At 37.3% G+C, this 13589-nt stretch overlaps 1 protein-coding gene across 1 annotated transcript in view; it reads left to right on the plus strand.

Annotated features, from left to right (window-relative positions):
* Nucleotides 1–13333, plus strand: part of mus101 (mutagen-sensitive 101) — a 51380-nt gene extending 38047 nt beyond the window's left edge. The window contains exons 19-25 of the mRNA XM_089647568.1: nt 5586–5672; nt 6330–6380; nt 7823–8018; nt 8904–9040; nt 10193–10393; nt 10836–11059; nt 11768–13333. Coding sequence (XP_089503694.1) covers nt 5586–5672; nt 6330–6380; nt 7823–8018; nt 8904–9040; nt 10193–10393; nt 10836–11059; nt 11768–11990 — 1119 coding nt within the window. The 3' untranslated portion in view covers nt 11991–13333. The remainder of the gene's footprint in view (nt 1–5585; nt 5673–6329; nt 6381–7822; nt 8019–8903; nt 9041–10192; nt 10394–10835; nt 11060–11767) is intronic.
* Nucleotides 13334–13589: the final 256 nt, after the last annotated feature.

The raw sequence follows: 13589 nt of genomic DNA on the forward strand, positions 1-13589 counted from the left end.
ATGTTTATTTAACAATTTAGTACAGATTGACTACTTCTATCTTCTGAGCTGTCGGTTTGGAAAAGAGAGCGAGCAGATGCATCCGTCATCTTTTATACCTCTATCTGTCATCTCGCTCTTACACATTCAAAAGGCAGGCGTACCAACTAAAACCTTTCTTACATCCTCCCCTACTAAAATTGAATGCCCCTAGCTAGTTATATTATACCCTATTACTACATATTTCATATTACAATTTTATTTCATTCTCTAAAAAATTAACACAACATTTTTTTAAAAATTAACTATCATATGCCGCGTTCTTTCTGCTTCCCTTCTCTTGTCTCGTCGTCCGTCCACTCCTCCTCCTGGACTGCGAAGTACCCTCATCTTGGACGAAGTCTTCCCTGCCACGGGTTAGATCTGAAACATGGAGAAACAGTATTAGAGACACTTCTATTACGTAACATACCTGAGAGATTTACTTCATCCGTCGACAGTTCCATTGTGTCAGACGTACCGAATTACGGCTTATCTCCCTCCTGCCATGAAACATGTAATTTTTTAATCTGGTCTAAATGTCTTTTCCACACCATATTAGACTTGTTAATTTTTATGAAATATATTTTGCTACCTTTTTTTTCAACAATAACCCCAGGGACCCATAACCTATTACCCTGAGCTCTGAAATCTCTAGTCATCACTTTCTGACCTACATTCAAATCTGACTTATTTCTACCCTTATATTGTCTTTTCTGATTGACTTGACTCTGAATAACCTTTTGCATTACTTCGTGTTGTCGAGTAGAACCTGAACTATTCGTTCTTTCATCAACCTTCCTAGGAATCAGAGAGTCGAATACTGTTCTAATTTTCCTTCCCATTAATAATACAGATGGTTCACACCCTGTTGTTGCATGAACGGTATTTCTATAGTCTGTTAAAAAGTTACCTAACTTTTCTTTATAATCTGAAGGAAATCTATTATTTTTACAAATTTTTTTTAAGAAAATTTTTACAGGTTTTAACAGCATTCTCAGCTTGCCCATTGCTACTCGGGTGGTTAACTGGACTAGTGATATGTTCTATCCCATTTTTCTTACAAAAATTTTCAAAATCCTCAGAACAAAAACACGTACCATTATCACTAACTAAAGTTGCTGGAAAACCAAATTGTGAAAATAATCTATGAAGTACTTCAATATTTTCTTTTGAAGACAGACTGTTTACTTCCAGACACTCGATCCACTTCGAAGAAGAGTCTACCACAGTTAAAAAGTTTTTATTATGTAAGCTACCATGATCAATATGCACCCTGAACCATACTTCAGGTTCATAAGGCCATACTGCTAATGAACTCTTTTGTGATTCTGGTTTAATTTCTAAACAATCTCTACAATTTTCTGTTATTTTCTCCAAATCTTGATTAATTTTTGGCCACCAGACAAAACTTTTTGCAATGCCTTTAGTCTTAAAAACCCCTAAATGAGATCTGTGTAACATCTTTAAAACTTCTTGTCTTAAAGACTCAGGAATAACAACTCTATGTTGATACAAAATACACCCATTTATCAATGACAATTCTAACCTTTTTTCCCAGAAAACTCTAATAAAATTAACATTTTGTGCCTTTTTTACTGATGCTGGCCAACCCTCGATAAGAAACTGTTTTACTTGACTTAAAATTTCGTCCTTTTCGGTCTCACTTCTTATCACGTCTAAAGACAAATTAAACCCGTTATTTTCAAAATAATTAATGTAACCAGACTCTATATTATCTTCACAGCTAACCTTTTCAATTGGACACCTGCTCAGAAAGTCTGAACAATTATTTTTCGATTTTACGTATTCAATCGTAAAATTGAACGATCCTAACATAACTGCATAACGCTGTAATCTTGACGCCGCAATTTTAGGAATTTCTCTATTATGACCGAAAATTCTGACCAAAGGCTGGTTATCTACAGCTAAAATAAATTCTCTGCCGTACAAATATTGATAAAACTTCTTAATCCCAAAAATTATAGCTGTTGCTTCAATATCCAAAATCGAATAATTCTTTTCCGCTTTATTTAAAGTTCTGCTTGCAAACCCTATTGGTCTTTCTACGCCGTTTTTAAAGACGTGGATTAACGTTGCTCCGACTCCATTCAAACTCCCATCCGTGACAAGTTTCACAGGAATATTTTCGTCGAAATGCGTTAAAATCCTATCCGAAGTTAATATTTTTTTTATTATCGCAAAACTGTTTTGTTGTTCCGTACCCCATTGAAACTTAACATCTTTTTTAAGTAAATCGTATAATGGTGACAATATGTTTGCCATGTTTGGAATAAAATTACGATAATAGCTAACCATACCTAACAAACTCCTCAATTTATTTAAATCACTAGGCGCTTGATGCGTTTAAAATGGCTTCTTTATTCCGCTGACACGGTTGAATCCCTTGCTCACTTATTTTATAACCTAAAAACTCAATAACTTTTAAATTGAATTCACACTTTTCACTATTCACCGTTAAATTACAACTTTTTAACCTCTCTAAAACGAGACACACGTTTTTTTCTAAGTCGACTTCATCTTTTCCTATCACAATAATATCATCCAAGTAGAACGTCATGTTCCGTAATCCTGATAAACAATTTGCCATTGCTTTAGCAAAAACTGCTGGCGCTGGTGACAACCCAAACACTAACCGTTTATACTGAAATAATGCCAAGTGGGTATTGATTGTTGTGAAACGTCTACACTCCTTTTTCAAAACAAACTGGTTATATGCGGATTTTAGATCAATTTTAGCAAAAACCTTGCCTCCATTCACTTTGGTCAATAATTACTCAATTCTAGGTAACGGATACTTATCAATTAATAACTGATTATTTACTGTAGATTTATAATCACCACATAATCTAATGCTACCATTTTTCTTGATCACCGGCACAATTGGACTCGCGAAATCACTATATTGAACTTGCTCTATAATACCGTTTGAAAGTAAATTATCTAATTCGCTTTCAACTTTTTCCTTCAAAGCGAACGGCATTATTCTGTGATTACGAAATATCGGAGTGGCAGAATCTTTTAACGTTAAATTCACTTCGTACTTGTTAAACTTTCCTAATTTATCCGTAAAAACTTCTGGAAATTTTTTTACTAATCGCTACTTTAATGTATTTTGTTTTACACAATTAACGATCCCAGTTATTCCCACGTTAAAGAGATTCATGAAATCACGTCCTAAAATAGAGAGAGACGAGCTACTGACAACAATAATTTTGAGTGGGTGGCTTAAGCCGTTAAACTCTAGTTTCGGTGTGAAAGTACCTACCACACCAATGAGCGTATTGTCAAAACTCCGTAAGCTCACGTTTTCGTGCGTTAACTCAATACTGCTGAATTTATTGAAATAACACTCTTCGGGAATTACGCTACAAGATGCTCCAGAATCTACCATGAATTTATTATTTATTCCGTCGAGTGAAACTTCTATATAATATGGCTCAATACTTAGTACATCACCAACCATTCCATCCGATAACAAAGTATTCACGTTTTTACGTGTTGTTACATGTTTACATTGTTTTGCCAAATGACCCTTAGTACCACAAATTTTACATACATAATTTTTGAATCTACATTCTACCGCCGTGTGGTTATGATATCCACAAACCGTACAATTACGCTTTGTAACTTGATGCGACGGTGAACGTGCCCGATTATAGCTACCGTTTCGCTTGAAACTATATCCATCTCTGTTTTTCACATGCGTATTAGGTGAAACACGACCTCCGCTGTCTTTTACATTAGCTAAAACTCTGTTAACAGCTGATTGAGATTGAGTTGAAGCTACAAGTTCAATACACTCTGCTACTTGCACACATTTTTCGAAAGTATATGACTCACTATCGAGAAATAATTTTTCTCTAATCTTACCGGGTTTACAACTTAATACAAAGAAATCCCTTAATTTCTCTGAAAAACTATTCCCGAATTTGCAATTGCTAGAAAGAGATTTTAAACGAACAGCAAAATCGCGAACTGATTCGTCATTCCTTTGTTTAGCTGAATAGAACTGCGATCTTTCTTCAAAAAAACATTTTGTAGTACAACAGTATTCATTGAGCTTAGATATCAAATCTTTTAAATCAACCTCTGTTACTTTTTTTGGAATGCACAAATTTACCAGTAGAGAAAAACAATCATCTTGCAAAGCATTTAGGAAAATAGCTCTTTTTTTAACATCCGATGCGTACTTTTCATCATTCACAAGGAGATACTGCTCGAGACGGACCTTGAAGTTCTCCCAGTTACCGTCACGCAAACTGAAGGACCCCAATCCTGACTCCATGCTTCCTCTGCCCAGATGGTACCCACAAGACAAGAAAAGAAAAACAGAAAAAAACTTCCCAATGAGATTTCTCCGCTCTCCAATCTGCTCTCTGGACCCTCTCAGGAAACCGCTCCTTGACCCTTGTTGGCTGGATGGCTCTTCCCAGACCGCTCCTAAGACCTGGTAACACCGATCCTTGACCCTCGGTGCTGCTGATGGCTGCCCCAGACCACTCTTGTGGCCCGGACCCCTCCGATCCTTTGACCCTCGGAGATGCTGCCGCTTGACACCCTGGACCCTCCCGTGCTTCCCCCTTCCGAGAAGCTGGCTGGCTCCAGTGGCTTCTTCTTCTTCTTCACTCCTTCCAGTGAAGAACAATAATTTTGGTCCGGCCTTTTTTACCGACCCGAACAATATGTTGCAATCCGAGCTTATTCCGACAATATCGCATATTTTTTTTCGTGCGAAATCTCGCGCGTCGATTCTTTTAATCGATGGTTTTACGATTTCCGTAGGCTGCGCCACTGTTATTTACAGACTTAGTGGTACTTAATAATAGAACGCGTGTCGAATATAATGTTTATTTAACAATTTAGTACAGATTGACTACTTCTATCTTCTGAGCTGTCTGTTTGGAAAAGAGAGCGAGCAGATGCATCCGTCATCTTTTATACCTCTATCTGTCATCTCGCTCTTACACATTCAAAAGGCAGGCGTACCAACTAAAACCTTTCTTACATAATATATTACATAGTTTTCAAATTTAATTAAAAATCTGAATTTTTTTGTTAAAAATCGGGAACAAATACACCAAAACAATCAACCGTGTGATACTAATACGCGAAGAGTGTGCGAGGAAATGACACGCTATTGATGTCCCGCTTTAATTCGCTATGCGGGAATATGAGACATCCACACTTCTACAGTTATATTTTTTAATTTAGACCATCGATACCTACGACCGTAAACCGTCGTTAGATGAGGACTCCTCGCACGTTTATTTAGCATCTGCCGATGGTTTTTTCACGTTTTCAGCAATTAAATTACAATTATTATCACTTTTGATATAAAATAAATAAACATAATCGATTAGCTATGAATATTCATATTTGTCCGATATTAAATCGCTTATTTTGAGATGTGTATTGACTACACAGCACCGGAACGCGTGTATTTTTTTAGCACAGTAAGGGAAAGGTTAAAAAAAGAATCGTATTGTTTTTGATAACATTTATTTGATTTTATATATATTGAATTTACTTTTGTATTTTTTCAGCCAATCTCAGAACTGAGTCGGAGATTCTTCTCCCGATACAATGAGAATGATTCAACTCCCCAAGCCCGTCGACAACTGCAGCCCAGCGTAAGCTATTATTTAGTGTTTTGAAACGGTTAACCCCTCATTTGTTCACTTTTGGGAACAGCTCATATAGGTTTCATAGAAATTATTGTGTCTCCCTTACTATCATGGTGAGGAATATGATCTAAATGGTGTTAGAAAGAGAAAACACCATGCTTTTTATTCAAATCCACAAGTAAACCATAGAAGAATTTAAAAAGTTCCTCTTCTGGAACCAAAGTTTCCGACCTCAATTTAAGAATAATTTATGTATGAAATGACAAAAAAGTGATGTAATAATAACGTTTGTAATACTTGTCTAATAAAATGTGCTTGTTTATTTTTTGGAAAAAGCCAAGAAAAAAAAATTATGTTTAAAAAAATTTTAATATTTGAAAAATTATATGTTTCTTTCTAATAATAAAATTTGAAAGCTAAAATCGTTGGGACAATTAAAATATGACCGAAGAGGATAGGGTCGAATTAGCTCAGTGGTAGAGCAAGGCGCTGACAAGACTGAGGTCCTGGGTTCAATTTATGGATGCGCCCACATCTCTTTCATGCGTCCTTAAGGATTCAGGATTTATTTATTAATGATTAAAGTCTTCAATGATTAAATATTACAATTTGAGGTTTACTCTAAAGTTATTCCAAAAATAAAATATTTTTTAATTCTTTAAGGATTCTGAAGATACCCCTCCACTGAAGCAGAGGAAGCTCAACGAAGAACAGGTGATTATTAAACAATTCTGAACTGTAAACTTACAGGATAATGTGTTTTGCCGCCACCACCACGACCCTCGGTCAACCGCTTATGCGCCAGCATTGCTTATCGGCAATATAACATTTTTTTCTAGAATGCAAGCCTTTCTTATCGGAAATGTCAAAACATACTTTCTTTTCGTGGGATTTTGTACCTCGAAAAATGCTCCTAGCTTACTAAAATAAATTTTATTCGCTTGGCAAGGAAATAATATTGATAAAACTTTTTAAAATATGTAAACACATTATCTGGTAAGCTACGATTTACATAATTTTGACAAAAACAAGTAAGTTATTATGAAAATAGACTCAACCAGTGCACCATACGGATTTTTTGTCACAATAGCTCGGCGTTTCAAAGATTAATCAAGCACTTGTTGGATAAATTATAGGGAGTTTGCATCTCCCGAAAATAACAACAATATTATTTTTACCCACATTCTTGTGAGGCTGGTGTCATTGTAAACCTGCGCGCGATACTTCGCGCGGTAATAAATATTATTCTGTCTTCAGCAGTCCTGCCGTCGGGTTGACCCTAAACCTCCTCTAGCGTACGCGATTATTTGTTTCGTAAAATTATTATAAGTGAGTTTTGTTAAAATAAAAAACTAAATTAGAATATATCCAAATTCTCGTTATTTCACACTAAAATTAATCACGCAACCTCGGATTCTGCAGATTTGGAGAACCGCAGAATCATTTAGCCATCAATCCATTTACACTGGCAATGATAACCAATCCTCCAAACACTCAATTATATTAACATACAGCCTCTGTGGTCAAGGGGTAACGCTCTCGACTAGCAAGCCAGAGGTTGCGGGTTCAGATTCCGGCGTGCGCAGGTAAATTTTATTTGTGTAATTTCACAATTTACTCATTTAAAATAATATATAGTATATTTGCGGCACATTTCAGAGTGGAAGATACTCTCAGTATCGCCTTGGTGCAAGACCACCATTCAGAATTGAAACGTTACCTAAAATGGCTTTGGCCGTGTTTGGTGACCACATCTGAATAGCCAGGTACTTCTCCACCTTTCTCTTCCCTATCTCCTTCTCCTCCCCGCTACCTTCAGCCTTACAACATACCCCAATTGGGGATGATATTGTCTCACTGGCTATAAAAGGTTGGGAGTAGTTGGGACTCTTGTGTGGTTTCATGTAAAAAAAATGTTGCCTGCTCATTAAACGATAATAATATTATCGCACCATGTCACACGTTACTCTTTACCCCACCATACCGTGATCCCCCCCTTGAATATACATATTAGGTAATCTTGATGATAACCAGCTCAAGTATTTAATTTGCTTGACAAATCCTTGTGCCACATCTTCCACTCCTGAAATGTATGTGAATTTTTCTTCTACCACTCGTCTTTCTCTCAGTTTCAAAGAATTATTATATAATTTTAGACTCCGTCAACACCAGAGCAAAGCAGCAGTATTAAATCGGCCCAACAGATGGACGTGCAGAACAGCCTCACACGTTTGACCTCCATCATGGCGAGGAAGAGTAGCGCGGGCCGGACCCCGCAGTCCTCGCTGGCCAGGAACCTCAACACTGCATCACCTGCCGTGGAATCACCCAAGAGTCACGTGGATTCTGCAGGTAGGATTACGCCAAACTTGTAACTAACCAAACAACAAGCCAGCGGGACAATGCAGGAGTATGCAGAAAGGATAGACCGCCACACAACTTTGTCTCGTCACCCACTCCTTGATTTTTCAAATTCATACATCGTCACATACACTTTTCTGTTATTCTGACTCTTGACATGACCAAAGTATACAATTATTATCGTACCATGTCTTCCTCAGGCATCCCCGACTTCTACGTTTAATCTCCGTATCATATATTCTCCTAACACTCAAGCGATCCTTTCTTAATCTTAACCATTATGGTCACATCAGCCTTATTAAAAATATTAACTCCACCGAGGCCTGTGCCATCTTTTGAGGAAAGGAAGGAGTGAATCTGGGACTTGAGGAGGGAGGATACACAGAGGCCGGCAAATCATTCCACGGCCGAGATGTTGAACTCAAAAATCACTCGTAGAAATGACCCTTTCTCATGTAAAAAAATGTGTGTTCATGTTGGGCGTGCGTTTGGCGTGTTTCCCAAACGAGCGCCGGTGCCGAATGGATAAATGATGCTAGTTTCTCGTAGCATCTTCCATAGAAATACCAGTAGAACAACAGTATTCCCACCTAACACCTTGCATTCTTTCCAGATCTCCACAAATTTAACAAGTTGAACAGATATAATAACAAATCAGTATGATAGAATGATTGATGATAACTCTACTCGGAATTCAAACTTACCGCTCTGCCGAGTAGGTCGTTAAATGTAATAATTAAGGTGGTAAAATTTAACTCGCTAAACATGGCCAATGCCATTTCAAGTAGGTTTCAATTCTTGATGGTGGTCTTTCACAAGGGCCATGCTGAGAGTATCTACCGCTGTAGTTGATTGATGATTTTTATGTTGTTTCAGTGGCGCCATCTAGTTGCAGCGATTCGCAAGCGTACACGGTGGGATGGGACGACACGACGCACACTGCTGCCGCTCTTCCTACCACAAAGGCGGACCAGCCTAAAGTCTACAAGTTCATTTTGTCGCAGAATGTCAATGTAAGGCCTATCGTTCTGTGTAAATCCAGTATATACATACATCTGTTACTTACTATTGTTGTAACTCCCATGTTTTTCGTTATTCTTTTGATAGTCACCCAGCCCCTTTTGTTTTTATTATTAATAGTTCCCAAGAGTCATTGTGCCCATCTCCCAGTTCACCTCACTGCTTTAACGGTAACCAAGTCCCTTTGATAAAGTTTACCAGGGTGGTCATTGGATGTTTGGCTATGTCTCCTGGTTCCACAATGTGTTTTCCCAGGTAGCTGAGCCTTGCTCCCACCAGGGCAGGACATTGGCACCATAGGTGAATTGGATTGTCTTCATCATCTTCACATTTCTTGCATCTATTGGTTTTTTCCACTACCAACAGCTACATGCCTCTCCTGAGGTAGCAGTTTCCCGATAGTTTCGCACTGTCTATATTGAGTAGTTGCCTGGTTCATCTGGGGTATGCGGCTCGATGTTCCAATTCAGGCCGCTAGAAATCGCCGTTGAAAGTACATACATTGGTCGACTTTCTTATTCTTCAGTCTCGTCGAAGGTACATACTTAGACGCCAAAAGTCATTCCACTTGTGCAACGAGTGAGTTGAACTAGTCGACACCGAATTGTCTTCGACGGTTGTCAAAATCTAGTCTTTTGTATCCTAATCCAAGATCATTTTCCACGCGCTCTTCCAATATTGTATATTTTTACAAAGTTGTTTTAAGGTCCCATATAATGGTTGATTTACTGGCTGTAATTTGTAATACATAATGTAGAGCAATCTGAAGCAGTTGCTTTGAGACTCGATTCTTTCCCTGATTTGACGGACGAAGACATTGTCAGAAATTTTAGGCTTAACAAAGCCTTTTTACATCAACTGGTAGTCACAACATTCGCATCCCGTTCTTCAGCTCCAGATGTCTAAACTAAGGTGAGCACAAAAGCGATGGTTTGTTTTTGATATTTCAAACCATCACCAATATCAAGAAACATAGACAATATTTAAAGGGGTGCCAATATAATCATTTCTTCAACCGCCGACATTTAAGAATACTTATAAAGTGAGTTGCTATCCTTATTGTTGTTGTCTAGTATGGGTTTGGAACGGTTATCTTCAATTAATCTTTTCTTGAATGTACAGCAAATTTTAATTTTCTTTTTCAGAATCGTGCCGATCTGGTGAGCATCATAAACCGGTTGGGCGGCACGGTGACCGAGGGCACGGAGCTGGACCTTAGTGTCAGTCACATGCTGTACTCCAAGCCCGCCAAGTCAGAGAAAATCATGGCCTCCATCGCCGCCGGCATCTGGTTGCTGCACCCCTCCTACATTCCGCGCTGTGGGGAGGCGGGGAAGTTTATAGATGTAAGTTAATAAAGCAAGTGCAAAACTTGCTACCTCAGAGACAATAGTCCCAACTGCTTGCAGACAATAGTCTCAATTGCTTAGAGACAAAGTCCCAACTGCTCGGAGAAAATCATCCCCCTTAAGCCCTTTAAAGCAGAATTTTGATGCTTCATGATGAAATTTTTCACACTTGACCTTCAAAATGAGAGGAAAATTACTGACTACATCTGATATTGAAAAACTCTGTACATATACATTCATAATTGATATTCCTAAAATGGGAAATTCTTCCTAGTCGCAGTCAAATCATTTTATATATCATTTTATTTGTGTAATGTTTTCCGTACCAAATAAATAAATATTATTTAAGATCCAGATATGCAACAGAAAAGTTTCCTTGATTGTTATTTTAGTAAAAGTTTAGAAAATAAAACTAATCAATCAATTCCTGTATTTTCAGGAGGAGCCGTTTGAATGGGGAAACCCCTCGGGCAACCTCCCCTCCCTGGAGGGCCCCACGGAGGAGCAGGTGGCTCTGGCCGGGCGGCGTTGGCGCAAGGCGCGCAGTCAGGGCTCCAGCGCTCCCTTCCAGGGCCTGCGGGTACTGCTGCATGTGCTGCCCGCGCGCCGGCCCCCGCTGTTGCGACTAATTGTGACGGGAGGGGGCACTGTGGCGGATGTTAGGTGACCTACAACACTGTTATTCTAGATGGCGTGACATCGGAGCTACAACCTCCCGCTGTCTTCCTACAATTTGTAAAGATAAAATAGGGTTTTATAAATGACAAAATCTATGGTTTTAGTAAAGCATTCAACCGTCAAAAAACAATATGGGCTGAATGGCCATTTGATGACTTTGACATATGTGAATTTTTGCGAAACTACTGGACCTTGATCTGTATGATAGCTATTTCTAACAATTTTAATAGTTTTAAGTTACTAGTTAAAAGTTGTAAATCACTAGACATTAATCTAAGTTATAAACCACTAGATATAAGTCACTAGCTATTAAACTTAGTTATAAGCCACAAGAAATAAGTTACAAGTCTAAGTCAAAAGGAATACATTAAATGTATAAACTAAGTTGTTAAGCGCCCTTGAGGTGATTTTCTCACGAAAGTGGCGCTATGCAAATAATCCAATCATTATTATTAATTGATAGGGCTCGTAATTGTACCTATTCCACCATTTTAATAATAAGGATCTTTCCTTGAAAAATTTAAAAAATTCCTTAACTGTTCTTGGTGAGAGCCTGGCACTCTGAATTGCAACTTAGCACTGGTCTGAAGATCATTTTGATGAAGATTGGAATATTGACTAAGTTTGTTTAAGTGTTTGATTCAAGGTATTTCCTCAGAATATGTTTAATTTATAGTAAGAATATGTTTCCAGTCCCCCATACACGAAGGAAGTCAACGCTACCCACTGCATCGCTGAGCTCCAGCGAATGGCTCTGTCCGACGACGACCAGGAATACCTCATCTCCCGCAAGATCCCCCTCTGCCCCCTGACCTTCATCAGCCGGCTCCTGATCGAAGAGCCTCTGGACAACCCCATGATGTACGCCTACCCCGCCTACAGGAAACTCATGCTAGAGAGATACGGAGACTCATAGGAATAGGACTTACTAATCAATAAGATTTAATATTGTTTGTAAAAAGTATTATCGTGACTCACTGAACAGTTTATCTCTAGAAGTGTCATTGCGATATTTTTCTATTGAGGGAATTTAATATTATTACCGTTTCACTTCTACAAATATATAGATATTATCTTTAAAAACATCATATATATTTTTAGGAACTTGTGAACTTAACCTCAAATATAAATATGTTATAAATCGGTAGAAATTCGAAATGTGGGGGCTTAATATTTTCTTTTCTTATTAAATAATTTTAAAATGTGTAACAAAATGGCGGTTCCATGATATTTCATCAAAATGACAATTAAACACACCTTTAACAACTCAGAACATTAGAACGTCAAAAGACGTAAATATGATAATAGCGGTCAAGACATTAGAACGTCTTTTCACGTAAACGCGTGAGATTTTACAAAAATCGATTTATTTCCATCACTAGTATACGGATTGCCATGATTTAAAAAACAGAGTATCGATAATGAATAACGCTACGCGTCTGTATTCAAGAATATCTATGGAACGTAGAGTTGCATTATCTAAGCCGATTGAATCTGTCATCTTGTTCGTTCATAATTTATTGCGTTTCTAAATAATTTATTAAAAATATTTTAGTTTGAACGGTTAATATTTTGAGGTGACTAATAGTTTTTAATTATATTTCTTCAATATATAAAGTGTTATTTCTTTATGATACTCAGAAAAAAGTACATTTTTCAAAGCTTTGAAATAATTGTAAGCGATTTTTACATATTTTTGACGTTTTCATGAAATGTATATTTAGAAACGCAAATATTTACGTATTACAACACAATGCGATAGTGGATTTCATAATCTTTCCAAAACATTTTTTAGAATGAGGCTACGTTTCCCAAAACGTGAGTTATGAAGCTTTTAGCAAAACTCGTAAATAACACAAAAATTATCACGTTTTGACAGTTCTCAAAGGAACACATAGTAGATAAAAGTCTTTGTCTGAGAGGTTAAAAAGTGATATGTATAGAGTCATGAAAAGTGATGAAACAAAAACTAGGTTAAATAGTTTTTTTTTCATCACTTTTCATGACTTTATATCACTTTTTAAAGGTGTGTTTAATTGACATTTTGATGGGATACCCGGTCAACGAAAATGGCATATTATCTTATTTGACAGATAAATAAATATTTTAAATAATAATAAATGACTTGCTATCTGAAAATAGTTGTGTTGACCTAAATTTTCTATGAAAAATTCAAGACGCCAGGGCTTAAGCGCTTGAGAGTTTTTGCTTTTCCAGAAATAAACAAACAGATTTTCTGCTTTACAGTTATGATTCTACATTATAAACTTAATCAAATTGTAACGTTAGGTTATTGCCACATTGGGCGTGAGTGCCTCAGGAATGTATGTAACAACAGTGTATTAAATGAAAGATAAGGGAAATGAATTCCATGACACAACATTTATTTCTACAACACTTCATTAACCTTTAAATAACATGAGAACTCTATATTTAGTGACATTTATCTCAGGCGTGTGCTACTACCGAAGGTAGAGAGCACGATTGCTAATTTAAATATTGCATTGAAATTGAC

The sequence above is a fragment of the Hesperophylax consimilis genome, chromosome 26, assembly GCF_061612785.1.
Source record: "Hesperophylax consimilis isolate HC1 chromosome 26, BYU_Hcon_1.0, whole genome shotgun sequence".
NCBI classification, from domain to species: domain Eukaryota; kingdom Metazoa; phylum Arthropoda; class Insecta; order Trichoptera; family Limnephilidae; genus Hesperophylax; species Hesperophylax consimilis.